Here is a 26,961-nt window from a genome sequence, read left to right on the forward strand (position 1 = left end):
ACAAGTGCTATGTGATGAAGCGCTAAGCTAACACGGCGAGGCCAAGGCTGCTTTTCATCAGGGAGAAATAGGTGTGTGTTTGTGAATGTGTGAGTAAGGGATGATTGCAGTTTCTGTTAACATGTGTGCATAATGATCTACGCCCTCTTTTACTGAGCTGCTCCTCTTTATGTGTGTCTTCTATTTCCTCTCTGTTCATGCGCCAAAAAGTTTCAAAAGGGCTTCGTATATTTAATCTATGTACCTACTTTTGTACGTTCACAATAGCTAAAGTTATAAAAAAGTGTCTGTTTTCATGTACTGCTCCTCCTTGCTCCCTCTACGCTCTGAGTCCGTCAGCTACACTCTGTTGAGCCCACACTGTTAGACCCCACGTGGGCCAAGTCTGCTCTGATTGGTCTGCCGATCCGCTCTGTCGTTATTGGTCAGTTGCTCAGCACGCGTCTCGGAAATTTCAACATGAGCTGCAGGGCTTGCCACAACGAGCCAATGGGCTTAGATCAGTGATCTCACACTGACAATGACGTCGGACTGACACATTTTTATTGAGGGGGGCTAAAACCGAGCGTTACATGCAGCTAATGCTACAGCTAACAGGAGGACGTAGGAGAAGCTGTGTTTCCGCTGACTTTTAATTTTTGCACATAGATGTGCCTAAACATGCACAGGACACTTGGAAAACATATAAAACCAGAAAAAGCAGAATATGGGACCTTTAAACTACAATTTTTACCTCAAACTTTAGTTGTTCAATCGTTCATCTGTCGTGTTTCTGAATACTGATAAAGGAAGTTTTTTCCGATGTGTGTTTAGTAAAAATTTATGTGTGTTCCCTTGTTAGTTTTAGTGACTTACAGCAGGAGGAACGGTAGGCGGTGCACCAGGGGCTTGGGTTGGTGGAGGCCTGAGAGGCTTGGACTCCTCCTTTTCCTTCTCGGGCTCCTCCTCTTCATCCGGCAGTGGGAGAGGAGGCTGTGGTGGGGCGAGGTTGGGGCACTGGCCGATTTCAGCATTCTCGAAGGAAACAGGCTGGGAGAAATCTGAGAGACTGAGAGACGGACATGAGATTAAATTAAAAATAATCATGAAACACTCACATGAGGGAATGAGCTAAAGTAACCTGTTAGTTGAGTTCAGACTAAATTCTAATTTAAGTACATTTAGCTTCTGAAGGACTTCTGACTTTATTTTGCTGCACTCAGTAGATGTGCTTTGCTCATTTCCAGTCAGAACTGTAAGATTGAATCAGAGCTAACCATCATCATTGTCACTTACACTATTATTGGCTTTGTGCAGCTGAGGCCTTCACAGTGACTCAACAACAATCATAATGTGATGACACCCTAACAAATAAAAGGCTGATGAGCTTTTTAACCTTGACCTGATGATAGGCATCTACGCATGAAGTGATTCACTCTATATGCTCCATTGGACTTAATGTGTTCAATTATTATTTAAATGAATGGCAGAGGTTGGAAGTATCAACGTGGATATCATTTTTGGTTTTACTTAGAAGGGGTTTCCATGTATCACTTTAAATCAGTCCACAAACACATTGAAAAAACAAGTCGCAACCTAAAGCAAACCACAACCACGAGAAGGTTTGTCAATACAGATGATTTCTTCAGAAGCCCTTTTGAAGACATCCAGAGATTGGGCGGCTCTGATAGACCGTGAAACATGATCCCAGAGGGTAGGGGGCAAAAAAACAAAAAACCTTATTTAGTGATTTGAGTAAAGGGAGGGATGAGATATTTGATGGACATTATTGAGGAAAACAGAAGTATGAAACATGGAGGTAGAAAATGTAACTGGGAGTGAGGTCATGCAGTGATGCATCTTTTAATTTAAAGGATCTTCCAGTTTATTACTAATTCTACAGGAAGCTAAACGAGTGGTCTAAAACAGAAGATATATCGGACTGAAAGCTCTTCTTCTTCTAGCCAAGTGGTAACCGTTGCTTTTGAAAAAAAAGAAAGAATTAAAAGCGTCTAGGTGTTTGGGTTTTAGAGGTGAAATGAGGTGAGTCACAAACAAACAGAAACACACAGAGGAGAGAGGGGTCTAAGCTGAGTTATGAGCATGTATATGATATTGGACAGTGTCTATTACTGCTGTGCAGGCACAAACAGACACAGGCTTTATCATCATCATTATCAACACCATCAACATGACCTCCGGCAATCACATTAACTACGCTTTAACCTAACAGTGTATGAGGTCAAAATTAGCTCTGTCGTCCAGTGCTTGAAAAACAGCATGAGTTTAAATCTGGTGTGGTCAGTTTTGTCGGTGTTTTTACATGGGGAAACACAGGGAACGAGAATGTTACAAAATCCAAAAGTGACTGTTTTTTTCACTCTTTATTTATCTTGTGATGTCAGAACCCTGTTATGTTTGGATGTCTGTCAGGTGCAACAAACAGCTGAAGACATGTAGGAAAGAAGAGTGAGTCTTTACGGTTTGTTGGAAATAAAAGTCTTTTGAAAAACCCCAATGTTACACTTACTTTATCACCGTTTTTTTTTTTTTTTTTTACAGCCTGCAATGCTAAATGACGTGCGACGACATCATTACAGATCCAATCATCGTGTGCAGAAACTTAGCAGCTGTCATTAGACTGGAGCTAAACCCTAGCAGCCAAAAAATCAAGAAGAACGGTGATGCTGGGTGTAGAAGACCTTTTCCTCTTGATTGGTGTCTGGAATGAATTGTGTCATTAATATAATAAATACCTGAGTGTAAGCAAACCCGATCCAAACCTCAAATAAGGGAATTGTATTGAAACTTAAGTACCGTATTTTCCGCACTATAAGGCGCACTTAAAAGCCTTTAATTTTCTCAAAAAACGACAGTGCGCCTTATAATCCGGAGCGCCTTATATATGGATCAATTGGTTAATTGGTTGATCCATACTGGTTGTACACGGCGCTCAGCGACACTGACTCGGATAATGACGAGAGGGAGCCGGGCATGTTGGATGCCGTACTCGCCCAACTGTTCAATTCGGACACTGAAGAAGAAGAATTCGAGGGATTCATGGACGGGGAATGAACTGAAAAAGTGAGCTTTACATGTTATACATAACTGAACAATGTTGAGTTATGCACTAACGTTTGAATTAGCGGTATCAGACTGTGTTTCTTTTACGTGTTTACAACTGAACAAGGCTGGGAGATATTGTGAATATGCACATTAACGTTTGAACAACGTTGAGTTATTGTGAATGCACTACGTATAAAACATAGTTTTATACGTATTTATATTTATATATTCACAATATCTCCCAGCCTTGTTCAGTTGTAAACACGTTCTATTCTATGCGCCTTATAATCCGGTGCGCCCTATATATGAAAACAGTTCTAAAATAGGCCATTCATTGAAGGTGCGCCTTATAATCCGGTGCGCCTGAAAATACGGTAGCTATATTTTAGTATCTGTACTTAAACTTTTGATATTCTTACTATTATGTAGAGAAACCTGAAATGCAAATTGAAAAGGCTAGTGTGGACTCTGCTTCTAAGGGGGCTTGTGAGGAAAATAAGTCAAATGTTCATCATAAAAACATTAGACGAGATATGACTTACACTGCATTGACCATGAGGTTCCATATACATCCCTGGAACGGGATGTTGGCTCTGTTGGACGTCAGCTCCACTTCTGCAGGAATACCACCGAGGAAGATCCTCTGCAGGCTGACGGGCTGGTCGTTTGGAAGCGCTGCCTCCCTCTTGGCCTCCTCGTCCACCTGAACTGCAAAAGATCTAGAGGAGAATACCCAGAGAAAAACATATAACATAATAATAATAATATTCATGTGATTGTAAAGAGTCAAATCTACCACAGCGCTAAAAAACAGAGAGTGAACAGAGAGACAAACACCGACCTGCCAGGCATCCTCTCTATGCGCAGTGAGTGCTCTCTCCCATCATGCAGTATGCCTTGCTCAGGTCGTCTGATGATCCGACGCGGGCTGTGGCTGCCCGTAAACACGAGGACCTCCAGAGAGCCTTTGTTCAGCATGACGGAGAGGTACGGCTGCAGGAGGTGGAGATAAACTTTATTATCTGTATATTGAACACGTTGATGCACAGGAAAAAAAAAACTTTTCACAATGAACATCCTACACTGATCATAAACAGTACATACCACTAAAAAGCTTTTCTGCAAAGCTGTTTAAAAAAAACTAGGAGATCCAAGACTCAAAAATGTAAGAAGCAAACTTTGAAGTTAAGAAGAAGCAGATAAAAGAAGAATCTGCGATAATGTAAGAGTCTACTGTACTGTAAGTGTAGGTGTATCTTTTTAAGTATCATTTCAATAGCATTAATAAAAAAAACCCTGTTGAGATAAAGAAGCTGGTTTCCTGTTCATGGTACACAGCAGCCTATTGAGTGTGTTACTGACTAACAACATTCAATTATAACAAAAATGATGATGTCACATCCACCAAATGCAATCATGAACTCATGAATAGAAGTGCTTCTATTTCTAATAACCTGAATGGAGACTTTAATAACAACCTGAAAGGTGAAAGTCAAAGTTCTTTGAGCATATTGTTCAAGAGTGAACTATATCTTGTTACTGGATATATTATTCCAGAGCTTCATTGTCTTTAATATGAAGTCAGTGTCCAGAAATAGCCAGAAAGTGACCTTTAAAAATCTCTTCTAGTAGAGAGATCTGGCCAAGATAGCAGCTACAAACACGTTAAAAAACAACCTAAACAACAGAACATGGGAAATTCCAAGATTAAAAAAAGGGATTCAAACACTCATTGGCCTCTCAAGACAAACAACCACATCCCTCTGTCACCACATTCTTTTTTTTACAAAGCTGTTTAATATAAACTATAAATATAAATCTCATCTTGGATTAAATCTTTTCTCCTACTGAAAGCATTTTTTAAAAACTGTTTTTTTTATTTATTTTTTTTCGAGAAGAGGAGACTACAAGGACGAGAGGGGAAAAAAAAACACACAGATGAGAATTAAAGGAAGGAGAAAAGACAAACAGGAGGGAGGAGAGGCCGGGGATTAAAGAGCAGAGTCAGAGTCAAAGGGGAAAGGGGAGATGAGTGGGAGGGGAGGGGGTTATGAAGAGAAATTGGGGGGAAATAAGAGAGGTACGAGAGAGGAGCGAGGAGGAAAGGATAACAAGAGATGAGAGGAACAGAGAGGAGAGGATAATAGGGGGAAGAGATGAGAGGGCAGAGAGCAAAACAGTGAGCGAGATAGAGGCGGGGAGGAGGAGAGAGAGGGAGCGAGGCAGACGGAGAGGTGCTAGAGAGCAGCGGTGCAGGGTCAGGCTAATTTGAATTTTAATTCACTGTGTGCCAGAGGGCGAAGTGGGAGACAATTTACCACCTGAAAATGGAATTTCAATTTGAGGTCGGGGACAAATTGAACTGAGATGTAGCTACAACATGCCTCGCGCTTCACCGTCTTTCTCTCTCTCTCTCACACACACACACACACACACACTTACAGAGATACAAAGGCATGCACACACACACATACAAAGACATACAGACAAAGGCAGAGTCTCACAGATGAACTCACACGTGCACATGACTTCATACACTGAAGGAGAGACACACACATACAGATACAGACATGTGGACTTACAACCATGATGACAAATACGCTGCAGACTGTGTAGCTAACATGCACGCAAAGAACCTGCAATCAAAGGCAACATTCACACAAACACACACACACACACACACACACGTCTCCTCTCTTTAATCTTTTGGCTTTTGAAGATTTTGCATGTATGATCATATTTTGGTGAAAATGTGACAGAACTCAATGCTACTCTTATATTCACTCTTTTTAAATGCGTGTGTTTGTTTTATTCATGAACCAATTTAATCTCTTAACTGTGGAGCTGTTTTTTTTTAATTTATTTATTTGGAAACACACCTTGGAGCAAACAGAGAGTCTTTTAATCTTTTATGTGTACTTTTGTTTTTGAATTACCTTTTTTTTTTCTCTGCAGACAAAAAAAAAACGAGCAGATTTTATACAGGAGTTTGCAGCCTGTAACTTTTTACAATCCAATAAGAACGAGCACTTGACATTAGTAGGTATACGAATGAGGGATGTTGACTTGATAATAATGAACCTCTATTTACAGATTAAAAAAATCTGAGAATAACTGTCTGCTAGAGTTTCACCAGATTCCGGCTGTATGCATGTAAAGAGTCCCACAGAAAGCAAAAGGGACAGAATGTATCAACTGTAAGGCAATCTATGAAGCCATACATGTATGCATGAAAATGAAGATAACTTGTCCTGGATGTTGCCTCTCGGCTCCGACTCGGTTCTCCCTTTTCAAGTTGCTATTCTAACTGTAAACAAGAGCAACACATGGAAAAGGTTTCTTGGCTGAAAATTCTTCATCCCTAACCACTGGCTGCACCAGAAGCCCTGAAAAGTTGACCGCCATTTCCTGAGGCATATATCGATTGAACAAAAGTTCGATGGGTCATTTGGGGAATAATAATTAACACTGGTATCAGTTTTGGTCATTATCAGGCATTGTTAGGATCCCTCAGTTCTCAACTATCTAGCTCCGTCCACCAGATAAGGTGAAATGTCCTCAAGATTTTCCAACCTGTCCAGTTTCCTTTTGGATCAAACTTTGAATTTATCATGACCTGCATGTTTGAGAACCTGCACAGATATCTGGAGAGAGGTTCAGAGGCCAGATTGTTGATACAATTAAAAACTTAAAAAGTACAAGGTTTGTACTCCAAACTAAGAACTATAAAGTCCTGCTTTCAGAGTAGAAAACTCTTGATATCAGAGTTGAAATGGTCAGAAATTCAGCAGAAATCTTCGGTTTCAGCCGGAGGAGTGAGCAGCTTTCACACTGAACCTCATGGTCGCCCCTCCATCTCACTGATCGTCCTTCTTAGACATCAAACACTTTTGCTGTGTATATCTTACATTTTGTGAATGGTCAAGTAGAACCGTTTGTCCCCCCCCCCCCCCCCGCCCTCTCCTCTTGCCTGCATCTTTCCCTCTTCCTCTCCTCACGATACTCTTTCATCTCAGGTTCCCTCATTCTGCTCCGAGCTTCTTCTTCCTCCTTCTTCTTTTCATCTCTCCTCTCCGTGACCATTTCCTGTTTCTGTCTATCAACTCACCGCATCTTTCCATTTTGTCCTCTCCTCTCTTCTGGTTTCCGATCCTTGTAGCATTTCTCTGACTTTTTTCCCCTCTATCCTTCCTTTCACCTCTAAATCTCCCTTCTTGTTCCCTCCATCCTTTGTCTCCTGTCCCTCTCTCTCTCTCTCTCTGTCCATCTCTCTAAAACATCCATTAGTCAGGGCCAAGTTGAGTTGATGGTATTTTTAACCTCGCTTAACCTTTCTCCACACACACACACACACACAAGTACACTAACACACATACACACACACACACACAAGTACACTAACACACATACACACACACACACACGCACAAACATCCTGCCAGAGTAGTTAGTGAAAATAGATTTATGCTCCTAACAACCAGTGATGATGGATAAGCTGGAGGTAACCCTCTGTCCTCTCTCTCTCTCTCTCTCACACACACACACACACACACACACACAAACATGGAAACAGACACCCACACACACACATATGTATGCACCTGCAAACACAATACTTACACATAAAACATGGTGTTTCTAGACAGGATTATCAATGGATGTATTTATTTATGAGAGTATGGACTAAAAAAAAAGACTTATCACTACAGTATAAGTGTGTGTCTGTGTGTGTGTGTGTGTGTTCCAATTGTGTAAATGGGTGTTTACCAAGTGTTTTTTTTTTGCCATAAGTCGATCTAGTGTAATCAGTTTAGTTGCTCAAACTCAAATCTCATTAATATGCACTCATGGAAACTTCATTCACTTAGAGAGAATGTGCTTGTGTGCGCAAACATATGTGTGTGTGAGTGTGTGTGTGTGTGTGTTTGCATGGTCAGCTAAACTTGAGATACCTTCTATGTGATGTGATCAAAATGTGTGTGTGTGTGTGTGTGTGTGTGTGTGTGTGTGTGTGTGTATGTGTGTGTGTGTGTGTTTCTTAGTGTATTTTGTGTTGGACAAAAGGCTATCCAATTAGCTTGTTGCTTATAAATGCAAATCTTATTAATACGCACTCTTTTCACTGAAAGAAGGGGGGGCAGTGTTTGAGTGTGTATGAGTGTGTCCATGTGTTGAACCTACCTCTCCAGATTGTCTGCGTTTACGCTTGGAGCTCAGGACGTTTGTGTTTCGGGCCTGCTGTGGAAAGATTTCAGAAAAAAGGGAGACTACACAAATCAGTGCTTTGTTTTAAGAGTTTCCTAGGAAGGAAATTCTGTGGAGAATTCCCCCTCGAGCCAATGGGAAGGGGGAGTGACATTTATAAACTGTGATGTTAGTCCTTCGGAAATTATCTAGATATTTTCAGCAGTGTAAATTTGAAAATGGCTTCGGTCAATTTGGTTATTGAGTGATTATAGAAGATATACTGACATGTTGTAATATCTCTGCTTATATTCAGGTACATAGAGCAGGTAAAGAGTGGAGGAACACTCACCGGCGTTTACTACAACTGCTAGGATTTCATATATCAGTATATAGGCTACAGGAGTAAAGGATGTTATGAAATACAGTTTTTGCAGTTCCTTTATACTCATTCTGAGCAGTGCATGCCAAAATACATGCAACATTTGAATCGAATCTTGATTACAGTCCTGAAAAGGGAAAGATTGCTGTTTTACAAGGTAGATTATTTATTTTTGAGTGCATTCATTTAATTATTAGTGGTCCACACATTTTATTCTATTTTTTTTATATTTCAGTTCTACAATGTTTGACTAATTTTGCATTAGTCATAATGAAAATACATTCAGTCTTGATGTTGCACACTTCCAGTTGACCAGCTTCAACTCCTTCTACTGTACATGGACCGAGAGTCTCTAGTACACAGCAGTGTATATTTATAATTGTAAATATTGTTTATATGTTCAAGTCACTGTGCTTTGTACAAAGCTTATTATTCTAGTCTTACTTGTTACTTATTACTTATTCTATTATCTCTATTCTATTTTATTTTTACATTTATTTCTATATTTCCTACTGCTATGTTGTTTTTAAGAGCAATGGTAACAACTGAATTTCCCCCTGGGATTAATAAATTATTTCTGATTCTGATAGTTAATAAACATCATGCAAAACATCTGTTATATTAAAGAATAGGATTATATTAGGAAAAAGATTCAATTACTTTTGTATGTAATGTTATTTTCTTTTCTTCTACTTCTCTTTAAAGGACCTTCCCAACTCCCTTCAAATACAAATCCACTAAAAACATTCATATTGTTAAAATAGTTCACTACTATTGTAGTTGTTTTAACATAAATAAAGATATTAAATCAAAGTGAACCTGCTGGCTGATTGCTGAAGCCCCGCCCACTGCCAGCAGTATAGTTCCAGTGTCGGTGAGAGTGCTGAATGACAGGCTGATCTCTGTGCCGACGGCCAGCGACAATCCACCCAGCTCCATGAAGCCAGGCTTTGAGAAACTCACTGTGTGAAGGTTCTGGGAAACACAGATGACAAGAAAACATTTAAAAAAACAAAACAAATCAGAGTGAAATGGAAAAGTAAAACAGAAACAGTTTCGAGACTTAGTTCCCTGTGAGGTTTTATTCACATCAAGGCTTTACTCTTACTGGAGAAACTCCTGCAGGCTTCATGTTTTACAACTTTCTCTATTAAATGTGCCATCGTCCACTTCTCATTACTTTTACTTTTGCTGCAAAGAGGAAATATTCACATTCACACACACACACACACACACACACACACACACACACACACACACACACACACACACACACAGGAACTCTCGTCCTTGTTAGAGGAACATAAAGACCCTCAGTCTCATACAATGACTGAATCTATGAATGGGAAGAAACCAAGGTGAATGAAACTCCTGAAAAATCAAATGTGAATTGAATACATGTGTATGTGTATTGTAAGAAACAAAGTTTACATTGAAATGATGTCTATTCAAATAAAACTCCAAATAAAAATTCCACTAAGTGGAACTCTAAAGGAACAAGAAGTGACATGAAACTGACCCTAAGGTCTTTAGTTCTTCACACTACACTAACACTGTAAGTTACTGTTGAATCATTGTTTCATGAAAATTAAAGGGTAGTTGTATTTTTAAAATGTTAAAATGTAAAATACGGCCCTGTAAAAGGAAGGGTTACCAAAACACACTTCTTACATCATTAAAAAACAAACTTAAAGAATCAGACATCGTTTGAGCAGGTTGACAAATGCAAGCTGACAGTCATATCTCTGTAACATAATCTGAGCATCTAAAGACATTTTAACATGCTGCAGAGATATAAAGCTACAGCTAAGCGGACACTCCTACCTCTACATTACATCCTTTAGTGACCCCGGTATAATCTGAACTGCTGAGGAGATTATACGGAGTCCTGGAGATTTCAATGTCTCGCAGACAGCCAGCGTATCGCTTCAGAGTGACCTCCGGCCTGTAAAGACATTAGAATCGTTTCAGTAAAGAGGAGATTAAGATGAAGATGTTTTAAAACTCAATGGCATTTGCAGTCTCTCAGCAGTGTAGAGTAATTTGAGAAAAAAAAAACTGGATTACTGCAGCAGTGAAGCTATTGCATCATGTAACCAGAAGCAGAGTGACGAGCGGACGTCAACAACGAGAGGAAAATGTGAATATGCCGTTTGTCCACGTTGTCCATTTTTTAATGAATTCGCTTTCATTTTCAAAATTGTTTCGTTTTTTTTGTAAAGGAGGGAAACATATTCCACCCTCAGTTTAAACCAGGCTGACATCACAATGAACATTTCATTAGCAGTGTAATGGACTTTTGTAATTGTTTTTCAGTAAATCACGACTTCATTTTTTCAGCTCAGCAGAAACTGTCGCTTGCAGTGAAACAGAAATTGGTGGAGACACAAAGATCTGCATCGGAAACATAATTTGAATATACTTATGGCAATGGTGCCTGTAAGGCAGAGTCATAAATGTGGGAAATTCTACCCCAAATGTTGTTGCTGAACAGACAAACGCCAAATTCAGATTAATAAAGGAAAGAGGAAGTGATTTTCAGCCGCTGTGTGGAGGAGCCGGAGCCTTCGGGGGCCAACAGAGATAAACACACAAACAAACACTGACTGTGGGCTGTGCAGCATCATCAGCAATGCTAGCCTCATGCATCAAGCGAAACACACAATAAAAGTGACTGTCTCGTAATGGAATGTGTTTGTTCATTATTTACCTGGCTGTCATGCTGTTAAAACAAAACATTACATTAACACATTAGCACACCTCACAAACACTTTCAACTGATGACATCTAAACTAGTCATCATCCTACTCAACCTTTTAGCACAGGGACGGTTTAATGGTTGACTTCATGATGTGAAAACTGTTACAATTGGCTGTGAAGAGACTACAATGTACTTTGTGAAAAGGTGAAGCAGAAAAAAAAATAAACTACCACTGCAATTTTCACGTCACCTTAGTGTCAAAACATGACAACACGTTAATTAGACTTTCATTTTTAGCATCCTGATCCTAAAACATAACTGTGATAAACAACACAAGATGGCATATCTCAATAATATCATACATGTATACACAATAGAGAAACACATATGCATCATTTCAGTGTGTATAAAGGTGTGTGTGAGTGTGTGTGTTTCTGTCTGCACCTGTAGTTTCCAATAGTAGGCAGCCCTCCAAAGTAAATCTTCTGATTTTCTCGGAGGTTCAGACCGGTAGCTGAACCCTGAGACGTGGTGATGATCTTCTCCTCAGCACTGCTGTCAATGTCCACTACGCTCACCGTGGCTTTATAACAAGTTAGAGAGACATCAGTACCAATAACCAAAGCAAAAGGAGGAGAGATTCTTTGCATTTTTCATTTTTTGTCTGTCTGTTTTTTTTTTGTATATTGTATCATTTGTCATTTCCTTACGGATGGGTTTTTTTGCTTTTTGGGGTGATTGTGTAGTGTATGTTTGCTCATGTGAATTTGTCTTAATGGAAAATACATCTTGAAAATCTATGTGTTAAACCATAAATTAAATAAATAGTTATATATGGACCCTTTCAATATGGAGGTGGGTGGAAGTCTCAGGAGGCAGAGCGTGATGTAAAAAAAGAACACAGCAGACATCACACTAATGTTTACAAAAGATCCATGATGAAGCTATGGTGACAGCTTCTCCTTTATATCAGTGCTAATTGAATGTATGAGTGAAAACAGCAAAAAGAACAAACTGTTGAGCAGATGTTATGCGCATGACCAAACCACCAGTTTAACACCAACACATAATATAAATCTCATCATACCCCTGACCCTCACCCTAACTCCAGGAGTACATTTCACTTTGAGGCTGGCAGGAAAAAGTCGGGATAAAGTCGGGATGAAAAATGTGGCTGTTTGTGTTTACAAATGCAACATTTCCCAATGTCAGTTTTGAGAAATTTCAGGAGGGCATTGCATGTGTGAAAGAAGCTTATGTTTAACGTGTGTAGTGCAGACTGATACAACTGGTTAGCAGGGTTTTCTTTGTCAACCAGAAGGTCCAGTCTCATTGTATGTATTTTACACTGAAGTGTGACCTACTGCAGTGCAGTGTCCTTGTTCATATGCGTACCTTGTTTCTTGTTCCGGGACATGGTGAGCGATTTCCAGTGTCCATCATTGTGGCGATTAACTGATATGGCGCTGCCGACTCCTGACCCCAGATCAAAGTTGACCTTTACCTTACCCTCTGACAGCTCCAGGGACATAAAGTCCTTCTGCAGGGACAGCCACACAGAGACACTCAAACATTCAGGTTTGAATTACTTTTTTGTTTCTTTAAATATGACTCATATACATTAAAGTATACATCTTAAAATTGGCTCTACATTGGTCTGTGTAAGAATCATACCTATGTATTCACAATGTACATAAAGCAAGTTTTTTTTTCTGTCAATCAGTCGTGTTGACATTATTCGTTTGCACACGTACCATATCTTCAGTCGCCAAATACATGAGCAGGGCCTCGGAGGAGAACGTGCGGAACTTAAAGGTCACCGTGGAAATGTTGGGGTTCCATCTTGTGGGTCGTCCCACTGCGGCATAGCCTTCGCCATCCAGCTGAACTGTTCCCTCGTGGTCTGTACGCTGCGGGCTGAAAAGAAAAATCACAGACCGCTGAAGAAAAGTCAAGATCTGCAAGAACACTGAGAGAGCGGGGTTGTTCTTCATTCCATTACTTTTTCTTATTTAAAACGATATAAAGATGTTGGAGATCAGACAACAGTATAAGCTTATTGCATCTTGTAAAAATGACGAGGCATTGTGATTGTTTGTATACCTGACCACACATCCTTTACAGTCTCCCTGTCTCTCTCTGTAGTTCCACAGTCCGATAGGTTTCCCATCCAAGAAGGTCTCCCCCATGCAGCCTGTGAACGTGTTTGCTCTTACTGCATCCGCTTTCTACAACCAGGAGGAGAAAAAAAAGTTAGGAGGAGAAAAAAACACATAAAGAAGACGGACAGGTTGTTGATGTTTCGCCATGCAGGCAAAGACAGAGAAAATACCTTGACAGTGCCAAGTATCCCTCCCACAAACAGGTAGGCGTTCTGGTCCACGTCCAGGATGGTGAAGGCTGTGGGCGAGTTAGCACTGGCTGGAGTTGGCATCATACCCGCCATGGGTCCTTCCAGAGGATACACTGATATGGTGCCATTCAACCCATTACTGGAGACAGCAGGGAGGGAGAGAAAAAGAGCATGGGTTTGATGTCATCTTCTTTCTTTCTGTAACTCCTGGAAGACACTTCCAACTGAAGATGTTGGAATCCGTTTTTATTAAGTCGAGGTGCTAAAAATGAAGGATCGTTAAGGCATAGTGGAACCAGTTTGCAGCTGTGGAACCTCTGTGCTGTGCTGTGAAATTAATCTCCCACCTCGGAGTTTGTTTTCAGAGCAGAAACAGTGTTTCTGTGTCGTGTAGAGGAACATTTATAAGACTTACAGCCAGTGTGATCCAATTGGAGAACACATTGGGGAAATCTCTTGGATGGTAATACATGGTGCATGCGGGACGTCTGCTAGGTGTGAATGGGTCTGGTGTTGGACGGTCTGTATTCAGCCTGTACACTTCAGCTGGATCTGCTAGATTACACTGAATCTTAGTAATGATGTGCCACAGGCTGTCAGGGCTGCAAACTCTTGATTTCCCGAGAGAAACGTGTTTTCCTGCACAGCATGAATGAAATGATGTCCTCTGGTTGTTAGTTTGGTTTGTTTTTTGTTTTTGGTTGTTGGTGACATTATTAGATAAAGTTACAGGAAGGGTAAGATGAAAACAGTCCTTTTATTACATATTGGATGTTGGACATGACTTTCTAACTCCCCAACGTGATGATATGTGATGATTTGTTTTACAGAAATACAATTTTATTGCGAAAATGTGTAACAATTCTCTATGTAAAGCCAATTGTTCTGTATCTCTTTCTGTGGTCTTCAAGCTAAATGTGTTGTTTCAAGTCAATATGGTGGCCTATAACGGCCAAAAGAGCTTAAAAATTAGCTGCAACTTCACAAACAATGGAAATTCACAAACACCATATATTTGTTTTGCAGAGAGCTAAAGCTAAACAATGTCTTTATCAGATCAGAAAACACTAGACAACACAAGAGTCTAAGGTAACTGTAGGCAGCTCAATTAACTAACAGGACAAGCTGTCTCTGTTCAGTGTGCAATGCATCTTAAGATCGTCTGTGTTTTACCTCTGTAACTATTTCTAGACTTTCAGTCTGCCTGAAGGTTGAGGTTATTAATAAAATATGTCAAATATCTTTGTCAAAATCCAGTGCCATTAAGCACCGCCCCACTCAAAGTAAAAATGTAATGAAAGCAGTAGTTTCTTGTCATCTGTCTTTATGCAATTAATATCTCCCTTATTCTTGTCTTTGCAGCGCTTTTTTTTAGTTTTTGTTTCCTGCAGCATTTTTTTTTTTTTTTTAATTTTGCAGCATGTTTGTGTTGCTGCATTTGCATTGGATTTCAGTATGTGTTTTGAAATTGGCTTTGCATCATCGTCCTCTCATCCTTTTTATCCCCAACTGAAAATCCATGCAGCCGTTTTAGCATGTTTGACTTTTTAGACCACCATGAGTAATAGAAAACACAAAGAACAAAGAGGGAAGATTGTACAAAAGCTACTTTAAAGTATAACGAATATAATCAAAGATAAACTGTCACTTCATTTGCCAGGTTTGGAATTCTTAAAATGCCTTTTTATTCAATCATTTTTTCATTCCAATAGATCATTTTGTCTCGACTAAAAAGTTCACACAGATCAATGAGAAGGTTTTTAAATACTGCGTGTGATCTTGCTACTGAGCTGCTGATGTTCATCATACAGTGAGACACAGATATACAAAGAGTGCTTTTCATTTCCATGCAAGGTAACTATCCATTTACTCTACAATGAATCGTTCCTGTGACGCTGTCGCTCACTTTGGAAGTTCAATCTGTGGGTTGATGTTTGTGTATTCATATGAATGAATACCTCATTATATTGTAAATGCATCAGCCATGCTTCTTCATTATGCTTCTCCACATCCCTGATTTTCCAAGGTGAAATGTACATTGTGTCAATTTGTTGTATTGTAGCCTCAAAAATACAGCATGTTCTGTATATGAGAGAGAGAGAGAGAGGGAAACAAAGAATGTGCATGTGTGTGTGTGTGTGTGTGTGTGTGTGTGTGTGTATAAGGTCCTTACCGAGACGCCTCTATTCTGTGCCAGCTTCCATCATGGATGGTGTGATGGGGATATTCGACCCTCCCAACACCCGAGCCCACATCCCAAAGGAAATTCACCTTCCCCTTACGCATCTCCAGTGCCAGGAAATCAACCTGAGACACACAAAAGACGTATGCTGAATAGATTGTATAGAACGTGTTTTTTTTCAAATACGACAGTGTGTGCCAAAATGTGAATATTTGTGAATGTCACATAGGCGTGGGGAAAGAGAAAAATAAAGAAAAAAAAAAACATCCTATTGATATGATTTATAATTGCTGTGCTATATATAAGCAGCTTTAATCCAGAATATTGTATTTGAAGTAACGAGAAGAGAGAGGCACTGCTTAAATATGTAGGGTATGTTTCCTGTGTAAATGTATAAAAATGGACACTCCACCTTTTCTCCTTATGATAGAGGAAAAAGGACGTTTTGCAACACATTCTGTGATACTACAAAGGATGATTCATAATTTAAAGAAACATTCACCCACATTCATTTAGCTTACAGAGAGTTTATCATGTGAATGGTGAACAGTGGAGAAACATCCCACCCAGCTCTGGTCTATTGTGAGGACACACAGGCTGAACTTTTCTCCATCTGTCTCTACAAGTGGATATTCACAGGATCTCGCTGTATTTAGATTAATGGTCGTATTACTTATGTATGAGCCCAAAATCATTAATAAGAGAATTTTAAGCACATGCTCTTAGATCAGATGCTGTATCTGCACACACACACACACACACACACACACACACACACACACACACACCCCCCCGAACACAGCATTATTATTCATATAGTATTATACACAATTAGAGATTATTAGGAAGTCACGTCTGAAAACACAAATGACACACTAGTACACGTAGGGACACACACACACTTATCTTTGTAGTGTCTCCAGGGTAATGGCGATTATTCATTAGCACAGATCACAAGGCAGCATCGTTATTATTCAACTAGCATTACACACTATTAGTGAAATGTGGATATGGAACACACACACACACACATGAACAGAGAATAACTATTCACACGGAATTTCTCACTACTGGAGATTATCAGTGAGAAAGACAGACGTAAACACACACACACACACACACACACACACACACACACACACACACACACACACACACACACACACATGCATGCATGCATGAGTGTTTTAGACTCTGCAGTCAGATGAAGCAGAGCTGTGATTTCTCCGGGGAAATCAGGCTGAAGCTGATAGCAACATGAACTTGTTGTTAATTGCTGCTGCTTCTTAAGACACAGACACACACACACACACACACATACCCACTCTGAGGGATTATCAGTGGTACCTTTAAACAGCACTGTGCTGTGTTTATAGGGGTGTTGGTGAGTAAGTGTCAAGAAGAATTAATTATTCTCCTATTAGACAAACCACTCGGGGAGTGTGTGTAGGCTGTGTGTGTGGATGAGGAACATAGCGGTGTGTTTCCCTCTGTACATGTATTCTTGTGTGTGTGTGTGTGTGTGTGTGTGTGTGTGTGTGTGTGTGTGTGTGTGTGTGTGTGTGTGTGTGTGTGGGTGTGTGTATCCGCTCTTTGAACATGGGCATTTTTAAGTATGATAAATGCCTAACAATATACAGTGACATTATATTCTATTAAATATGATGAATGCTTAAATATGAAACATTTAAGAAATATTAAAGTGTCGGCTGGATCATCAGTTCTGTTTGCAATAATTCCAGAACCATATATAGACAAAGTTTGACCATCCCACCCTAAACCCTATACACAGCAACGCATTAGTGTATTTAAAATGGAAATGCAGATGGGAAGATGTGTACAAGAATAAAGCTATTTAAATATTCTTCTGCATAAAGACATAAATCACACTTAAACATGTCAGTCTAAAGTCTACATGCACCTTGGTAGTTGGTGAAGTTGTGCCAGAAAAGATTGCAGGTCAACCAATGCAAAGAACCAGCCTATGATAAAAGCATGTTAAGGCTGGCCAACTGCATTGCCTCTGATCCTAACCACGCTCTCAACACAGACTATGAACTATTGTAACGGTTTGAAACTCTAGGTAAACATAATTAAAAAAGAGTTAATAAAAAGTATAATCATACAGCAGTCCACATTGTAGTTTATGCTAAAGTAATCCACTATATTAGACCCCTATATTACTTCATTATTTGTTGTTGAAAATGTTAAAAAGAGTGCAGTTTATACATGCATGCATTATGGGAAAGCTGCATGGTTTTCTCATTATTGTAAGAATTTGATGGAACTTGAGGGAAATCAGTTTGAATGTAAACTGGACCGGATCACCAAAGTGATGTCTCCTTAGGGATGAAATTGTTGTTGCACAGGAAATGTTCAGTCAGAGTATTTACAACTGGCTTAATAACGTGCGCCGTTAATTCTGAGATGTTGAAAAAGATCCACAAACCTCTTCACTGAAAATGTGGAAACAAGAAATGATGGCAGTAGTTGTGTCTGAAAAGATACTTGGAAAACTGAAGTGAAAAAAAGACATGTCGGAGGAGAAAATATACAGCAAGTAGATGTGGGAAGAGAGCAACCTGACCTCGACAGGATGTTGATTTGAGCGAATATATTTTATGCCGTGTATTGATGATGTGCACTGCATTATTGTAACAACATTTTGTTATCCTATTATTCATGTTTGTTATGTTTCCTGCCTGTTTCTGTTGTTGAAACTGATCCTTTTGTTCCTCATCACTCATCAACAAAGACGTTTGTGATTTTTTTTCTGTGATATAATTCATACAGTAGGTGGACAGTTGACTTACATATTTGGCTGATCCAAGGTAGAAGAGCAGGTTATCCGGTGTGGTGGTTTTTACATGAAGGATGATGGTGTTGTATCTGCCTTTCCTGATGTCGGGGCGGTAACTACGGAGACAGTCACCACCTGATGATACTGAAACTTTGATCTGAAAGAGAGAGTGACAAAATCAAAAGAGAGAAAAATAAATAGTTCATAGCGTCAAAGTGTTAGTTGGGTACTGTATATTGGATTATATTTTATTATCAAGTGGAACAGCACTGTCTGTTACATAATAATAATAATTATACATTTGATTTAAAGGCTCCTTTCAAAGCTCTCAAGGTCACCTTACAAAGCAGAGATAAAAACAACAAAGTAACAACATATAGATAAAATTAACATAAAAAATACACATTTTCAGGATGTAGAGGATTTATGACGGAGTATGCCAGTTTAAAAAGATGTGTTTTGAGATGAGATTTAAAAATGGAGAGAGAGTCAATATTACAGATGAGGTTCCACATGTGTTAGTTCACCGTCTGCAGTTGATTTTTCTGTCTGCTCTACATTCTAGCTTTCAAAACTTGCACCACAATTTGTCTTACATCATGTCGACTGTTTCATTTTAGGGAATTTGAAATGTCTTCTCTTGATGTTTCTTTTACCCTTTGTCTCGATGTCTGGTGTGAAGCACTTTGAATTGTTGCTGAAATATGCTGCTATGTAAATAAAACATGCCCTTGCCTCAACCCTGCTGTAACTTTCAAACATTCTCAAATTAACTTGTTCTATCAGTGAACAATTTTAATTCTTAAATTTATTGTGTTAGAAATATCACTGAAAACTTTCAAACCATATGAAAGTCATATATTCAAATCAAAAAGCCTCAAACTGATGTACTTAAATGGAAACAAATAGAAACTTTTGAAAGATAAGAAGGAGAAGTTCACACTGTTAAAAAGTGGTGATCAATGTACCTGCAGGAGGGATGATGAAAAATAAAACAGCACATACAACCAGTCCTAGACATTAAACTAAAAGACTTCAATGTTACAGTAGATAAATTCACAGATATCAATGAAATCAGAGTGAAAGATGTTGTTACTAAAACTCTCTGTAAACACGATCAGACAGGCAGAGTGTTGTGAACTCACTGAGTTGGCTTGTTTCCTGGCTTGGTTGATCAGTTCTTTTATTTGTGAGATGTTTCTCTTCAGGTTGTCCTGCAGCTTTTTGATTGGCTGCAGCTTCTCCAGCAGCCTGTCAGCTTCGTCCTCTAAATCTTTCACTTTAGCTCCTGCTGCATGGACTGAGGAGAGAGTCAGAGTACAGCGGTGATGAAGATCAGCACACCGCTTGTGATCACAAACACCATTCAGTAGCTGTCTAAAAGCTGGGAAAGCATGGCGAGCGTTTAAAGAGTGAGGAAAGGATGATCAATGATGGGAACTACAGAAATCAGCGATATTACTCAAAGCGAGAGGAGAAATACAGAGGTAGAACGATGAAGATGGAGGAGCCAGTGAGACGAACAATTAGGGTGTCTCTGCATTCAAAAGAAGCTTTTCTACACAACTTTCTACAATATGTTTTAAAGGAAGAGGGATGGAAATTAGAAAAAGAGCGCGCTCCATGCTTTGCAGTAAGCAGAGCGTTCATGCTCGGTCAGAGAGGAGCAGAAGGGAAAAAAGCTTTTTATTAGAAGCAACAACGCTGGAATGTAAAGCTATTAAAAAGAGCTGAGGAACTAACAGGTGGTGCTCCAATACTTTTGTTGAATTATGATTTTTTTTTGGCATAGGATTGACAGATGAAAACACCAAACACCAAATTGTCTGATGACACAATGTTAAAAGAAAGTATAAGATAAGATAAGTGTAAGTTTAAGGACGATTTTGATGCTAGCACAGCCAGCAAATGTGTTTAAGTTCGTGCTGCGGGGGGGGGGGGGTAGCATTACTATCAACATCAAATGGTAATAACAACATGGTATTGGTGCACCACTTCTAACAATAAGTGCTAATAATAAGGGAAGTGAAGTATACATACTGATGGCTGTGGGGATTGGAGAAAAGAGAAACAGGGAGAAACATATCAGTGTTAGCTTAAATTCACCATTTTACGTGACTTTAAGGTAATTACACGATATCACCAGGAAGTCACATGTTAAAATTGAGAATTAAATATTTTTGGATCTAAGTAAACGATCAAAAGATTCAAAGTTAAGTAATGACCTTGAATTTGATTCTTTAATCATTCGATGATTAGGTTAAGTAAGTACAGAAAAACAGGAAATAGACACAACATTTTTTACATGGTGCAGTAACAGTTCTTAGAAACTATTTTTTCAGAGTGAATATTTAATAAGCTCATCAAAAAATAACTGTCACTATGCTAATGGAGCATATAACCTTGACTAGAATATCCAAACTACAAGATGTTGCTGCTGCTTTGACTTTACTTTAATAGTCAATGTCAAGAGACGGATAACCAGTAAGGGTCTTTACTGTTTTTCTCGGGGTCCTGGATCATGGTATTGGCTGCGTTGACGGTGTCCTCCAGCTCGCTGTAGTTCCTCTGCAGACCGTGGAGCTGCAGGTTCAGATCCCCAAGACGCTCCAGGACGTCTATGGCCGTGGCATTGGCTTCTCCTGCTACAGCTTTTGTGGCTGCTAGCTTAGCTGCTGTGTCTGCCATAAAAAATGTAAACAAAGAAAAAAGGATCACAGAAGGCTTAACACAAGGCCCAGTGTTGGTGAATTTGAACCAGTCCATGTATGTTTTTGATGTAGTTTATGACATACAGTGTGTTGATCAGGTGCGATGTTAGTTCTGTCATAGTGTTCTCGGACTCTGGAGCTTGTGGGACATGTTTTCCTCCAGCTGCTTTGGCTCATATGAAGCTATTTTTTCCCTTATTTAGACCTAACATTTTTACCCATCTATACATCTGTCAATAAAAGATGCGATGAGAGCCTGTAGCGAGCCTCACTCATTTGGTGAGACAGAAATGTACAGTTTAGTATCATCAGCGTAAAAAACTATATAACTGCCATGGTAAAGTTAAATTAAGCTTAAAAGTGGTAAACTCCTGTTGTTCTTCATGTGCTAAATGAATAACCTACAGTCACTAGATCTTTTTGAAGGGTTGTTCTATTATTTGCATGTAAATAAATAATGCTATCGAGCTGACAAACATAGGAACTACTCACATCAGAACCTTGGACTGAGTCCTGCCTCTGGATTTTTTTCTCACCTCATATCACAGAATATATTCAGAGTCCTGCAGATGGCTGGCCAGGAACCAAACTTTATTTTCCACAGAAGATCACTCTGTCAGAAAATCGTTCAGTCTCCAAAAATCTGACCCGCACATGTTAGTTTATTTTGAACCCACTCACAGGGATCTGAGTTGAAATTTAACATGCTGTGTTAACCTCTAGGTCACCCATTTAGAATTTGTAGTTCCTACATTTAACAGTTTCCCAAAGTGTTCATCCAAACACAACCATGTGGTTCAACAGGCTCACTATCACAGCAGTGCTGTTTTCTCCACATCTGTGTGAATCTGTGAGTTCTGACATGTGTCAAGTTGAGTTTACCAGAGCTACTGACCTCTATCAGCACAGTGATATTGATCCGCTCTCTTTTTTTTATCTCTATCCCACGCACACGCACACACACACGTTCATACACACTGTGTATATGCGCAGTCATACCACTGGGAATAGCGTTGAGCGTTGCCATGGTTCCATTGACGGCTTTCAGCAGGTCTTTGGTTTTGTCTCTCGCTGCTTTAACTCTGCCCTTCAGCCCGGCCACACTATCTGCGTTCTCTGCACACACAGAAAAAAAAAAAAAAAAACACACACAAATAAAGATTAATACAACGATTGAATTATTTGAAGTCAAGGCTGTCCACCTAAAAAAACACTTTCTTCCCCTCCTGCACCTGGGGAAGAATGAGTGACAGGAAGTAATAGATTCGGACTAACATTGACAGAAATTAAAACGTTTTTTTTATTTATTACTGCGATCTTTTTACAGACTAAACCCTTGTACAACAACACTTAGTCTAACTCTATAGTATAACTGTCCTTTGCATACTATGTAAAGCAGGTTCTCTTTGCCGTATATTGCACAAAGAGACACACACACCTACCTTTGACATCATTTTCAAGTTTTTTCGCTTCGTTGAGCAGTTTGTGACTCTTCTGCAGGGCACCCTTAGCCGCCTCCTTTATTGGCACCTCTGGACCTAAAGCCTTAAAGTACATGTAAAAAGAAATGAACAGAGCAAAACCCATGAGTCGAAAAGATGAGGCTTCCAGAAGAACTTAGATCCTACACATGGACAGAAAAGAGACACGCTGAAGGTGCAGTCGTCTGCATATTACCTTTCTGTAAGATCAAAGTGCCTCCACTTAGCATTCCTTTATGATATTTTTAGAAAGGCACTCAGCAGACTTTAATCCTTCTCACATTCATTTTCCAAAAAGAACACTTTTTCTCTGTTTCTTGGACTCTCTCGTTTTATCATTTTCCTCTAAGCTTGCTCTTTCCCAAAGAAAAAAAAAGACAGACAAAGACACAGAAACTGAAAATGCAAACAAGCTGAATGAGTCAAAAATAATTTCTGTTGGGGAGTGAAAGGCAAAAAAAAAAAAAATGTACTGGCTCAAAGGACTAAAACTGAAAAGGGAGAGGGAAGGAAACATACTAAGGAATTAAAGGTAAAAAGAAATCAAAGACAAGGGTTGTAAGTCGTAACACTGACAAAAGCAAAGAAATTGAGAATGTAAGGAGAAGAAAAAAAGTGTGAAGCAAGTTCAAGAAAAGGGGAAAGAAAAAAAAGAATAAATTAAGAAATTAAAAAGGAGAGGGAGGAAAAGAGAGATTTCAGGTGTGTGTGGTCATGATAATGAAAAAAAGAGGAACAGACACTGCTTTGATCTCCCCACCATGACTAATGGAGAGCCCAGGCTTACATTACTGTTACTGCATGACAGACACACAAACACAAATAAATACACACACACACACACACATACATACACACACACAAACTCTTGTGCTTTGGTACACTTTGGGGGTCTGGATAGTTTAAATATTTGTGTTTGTTATTTACAGTATGTAGGCAGTAGGTGGAGGTGTATAAATATATCTATGGTTCAGCATGTGACTGTGGAGATTTGCTGTTTATCATCGTGCAAAATATTGGAAAACTTGCAAGAGTATGGTTAATGGATTTTTTTTCTGGAATTACTTTTACATATTACAACTGCTGGGAACTTTTATTAAACCCTTGAAGAAAACAGCTGCTCTGAATACAAGTCAGAAACTGATACTCTGAATTGGTGGTTGTGCGTTTGTTAATTAGTTGACAGTTTATCATAAGGCACATTTTGCCTTGTGCCTCCAAGGGGCCTTAGTCGTAGGCGATATACTGTATCGTAGGTGTGCATAGAATGTGAGGTACAAGTGCATTTTGAATGTAAATAAGGTGCCCAGAGTGCAAAATCATCAAAATAGAGTTACATATCACACCAGAAGGGAGCATATGTTGTTTATTTTTCATAGTTTCACCTGGCCTAGAGACATGGTATGCTATCAGGATGTGGTGACTTTGAGTTTTTACTCATCTGAGAGGAGATGAGTCAGGTATGTGTATGTGTGTGTGAGTGTGTGTATCTTTATTTACTGTATAATTCACATGTGGTGAGTTCCTGTAGATCTCTGTCTTTGTTAACTGAAAAGAAAGTCTTTAAAATGTTTAAGCTATGATTGCTTTGAGTAAAATGGGGAAGGGTCTCATATTGGTCTTTACCTGGGGCCTCAAAATGACCAAAACCGCCCTGTTACACAGCACATGTGTACGTACCAGTGCCAGAGCCTCACTTGCCCTCTGTTTGGCAGCCTTCGCCTCTTTCTCCGCTGCGTCCACATTGGCTTTAATATTGCTGTAGGCCTTGAAGGCAGCTGTTGCATTGAAGGAGAGATTTTTAGCTTCTGCCAAAATGCTGCAGGGAAAAAAAAAGGACAAAAGAAGGACAATTTATTTTTTATTTTGTAAACTTTCCCTTTGTCATACACACATTCTCTTCAACAACATCCCAAAATAGGAGCAGTCAGTTTAACAGCCTGTTAAAGTAGGATTTCAATCAGAGAAAGTGGCTGTAAATTCAGTAACTATGCAAATATTTTAAAGCTGTTTAAAAATTCAAATTAATTACAACAATAGAATTGTGCTTGAACATGAGCCCATGTGGCTTAACCTGCTCTGTCCCTTTAACTTGAAAAAACAAAACAAAAAAACAACCACAGCCCTTAAATAACGGTTAAAGTAGTTTTAACTCAATAGTGGCAACACAGAGGATTTTCATGCATAAGTTTTTGTCTTTTATTTCACATTTTTTATTTTTAAATATTGACATAACTTTCTATTTATAAAAAACGGTGAAAATCAAGTTTCATAATACCGAAACAGTTACTAAAAGACAACAAGGCCAGGTTTATGTAAAACCATCTGATGTTCTTTGTTACATAATAAAGAAAACATGACAATCTCACATACACAACATATTCATTGCTTATACAGTAAACATCATGAATACTTTGCTAATTTCAGCCTCATGTGAACGTTTTAATATGTGACCAGATCCCTGTTTATATTTACCCATCCAAAATGGTAGCAGATTCATTGAGCTGCCGGGCGTGTTCCTCTGCATCGTGGACATGATTGGCCAGGCTGCCGTCACTTAAACCGTCGGTGAGGTGACTGACTTTATCATCCAGCTGTTCGTGAAGAGGACCCAGCTCCTTTCCCATCCCCTCCAGGTCCTACACAGGGAACACAGAGGCGTCCGCTCAGTTTGTTTGGTGATGTGGAGCTCAGATTTGAAACATTCGGACCAACAAATTCCACAGGTGCAGCTCATACATAGAGAATAGAATAGAATAGAATAGAATTACTTTATTGATCCCAAACTGGGAAATTGTGGAAAAGAGAATCTATGGGGTATCTGTCTCTCATACAAGACACAGTGATGTGCACAATAACCTGAATGTCCTCATTAACAATAAGGAAGCTTACGTCGTCTAGACAACCCAATTGACCTTAGGCATTATTCCACAGCACAACAAAGTTTTACAGACTAACAAGGGTTCTGCAGGCCTCTGCTAGTCTGATTTCAGTACCTCTATCTCCTTGTTGATGTTGTCAGAAAGCTGGTTTGCTTCATCCAGCAGACGTTCTCCTTCTGCAAGAACATCCTGTGCATCCTGTTTGACTGAGCTCACGGCAGAGCGCTTCCTCTGAAAACAAACAACAAACAGGATCAGTAACTGACAACTGTTTCCATTATATATTCACCTGCTGATTATTTGTTCCACCAATCGTTTCATCTTCAGGTCAATAAAATGTCACATACTAATTAAACATTCAATTCAAATCTCTTAAAGAGGACATATTACCTCCTTTTTCACCTTTTCAAACAATCCCCTGTGGTCTAAATTAAACGTCTGTGCTGTGCTTTGGTCAAAATATAACATGAATCAAGCACCAAAGGAGGTTTGTGACCCTGTATAAACCAGCTCTCTCAGAACGCTCCGTTTTGGTGTGTGTGTCTCTTTAAATGCAATGACCCCCCCCTGAGTTTCCCCGACAGACATCACTCCTCTGTAGCGAGAATAAAAATGGCACACCTGCGCAAAAGTTTTGCTCTAGGCTGAGGGTGGAGTCCATGGGTGGAGATACCAGGGGAGGGGAGGGGATTTTTTTTTTTTTACCAGAATCCCACTGTGACATCACAAGTTGAGCAAATTTGAAACGGAGCATTTTTCTCTGTGTTGTAAGACTTATGCAGACCACAAACAAAGGACTGGATGGGTTTATGTCACATGTTGTGGGTCAGTAGACTCTCAGGTTACCAACATATATGTTCAGAAACACTGACCACAGACCACAAGCAAAGGCCTGGATGGTTCATAAAATGTCTCCTTTAAAGATCAGAGTCCTGACTTGAAATTGATATTCAGTCTAAATAAAAATTAAGTATGATGACTTATTGGATGAAAAAAGTATTTTGAAAAAAAAAATAAAGATTAGAAAATAAAGAAGTTTTGAGTTTTCCTAAAGCCACTCAGATGCACACCAGAAGTACAAGACAGAATGTGTCAGAATTGAGTGAATAATCTTTTTGGTCATTTCACACTGAAATCAAATATAAAGAAACACATTATGTTCCCATTTTAACCAGAGAACTATCATTTATGGTGCTTATTATATGAATGGACTAAAACCTCTTTCAAGTAAAGTCATTCA

The 26,961-nt window shown here is 39.3% G+C and overlaps 1 protein-coding gene across 7 annotated transcripts in view; it reads right to left on the reverse strand.

Moving 5' to 3' along the window:
* The window catches only part of lama2 (laminin, alpha 2), a 207,461-nt gene that overhangs the window by 14,399 nt on the left and 166,101 nt on the right, over window positions 1–26,961 (reverse strand). For 4 of the 7 annotated variants that reach the window (XM_065964195.1, XM_065964198.1, XM_065964196.1 and 1 more), the window contains 21 exons: window positions 25,836–25,952; window positions 25,315–25,478; window positions 24,520–24,658; window positions 22,801–22,903; window positions 22,358–22,474; window positions 21,146–21,328; window positions 19,793–19,947; window positions 18,661–18,804; window positions 15,839–15,972; window positions 13,645–13,804; window positions 13,416–13,540; window positions 13,067–13,229; window positions 12,708–12,852; window positions 11,757–11,895; window positions 11,322–11,333; window positions 10,436–10,556; window positions 9,431–9,586; window positions 8,227–8,283; window positions 3,887–4,038; window positions 3,588–3,764; window positions 856–1,048 (listed from right to left, as the gene is read on the reverse strand). In XM_065964195.1, the coding sequence (XP_065820267.1) occupies window positions 856–1,048; window positions 3,588–3,764; window positions 3,887–4,038; window positions 8,227–8,283; window positions 9,431–9,586; window positions 10,436–10,556; window positions 11,322–11,333; window positions 11,757–11,895; window positions 12,708–12,852; window positions 13,067–13,229; window positions 13,416–13,540; window positions 13,645–13,804; window positions 15,839–15,972; window positions 18,661–18,804; window positions 19,793–19,947; window positions 21,146–21,328; window positions 22,358–22,474; window positions 22,801–22,903; window positions 24,520–24,658; window positions 25,315–25,478; window positions 25,836–25,952 (2,856 nt within the window). The remainder of the gene's footprint in view (window positions 1–855; window positions 1,049–3,587; window positions 3,765–3,886; window positions 4,039–8,226; window positions 8,284–9,430; window positions 9,587–10,435; window positions 10,557–11,321; window positions 11,334–11,756; window positions 11,896–12,707; window positions 12,853–13,066; window positions 13,230–13,415; window positions 13,541–13,644; window positions 13,805–15,838; window positions 15,973–18,660; window positions 18,805–19,792; window positions 19,948–21,145; window positions 21,329–22,357; window positions 22,475–22,800; window positions 22,904–24,519; window positions 24,659–25,314; window positions 25,479–25,835; window positions 25,953–26,961) is intronic. The other 3 variants (XM_065964197.1, XM_065964194.1, XM_065964199.1) reach the window with 1 other exon arrangement.

This window comes from Labrus bergylta, chromosome 15, assembly GCF_963930695.1.
Source record: "Labrus bergylta chromosome 15, fLabBer1.1, whole genome shotgun sequence".
In the NCBI taxonomy this organism is placed as follows: domain Eukaryota; kingdom Metazoa; phylum Chordata; class Actinopteri; order Labriformes; family Labridae; genus Labrus; species Labrus bergylta.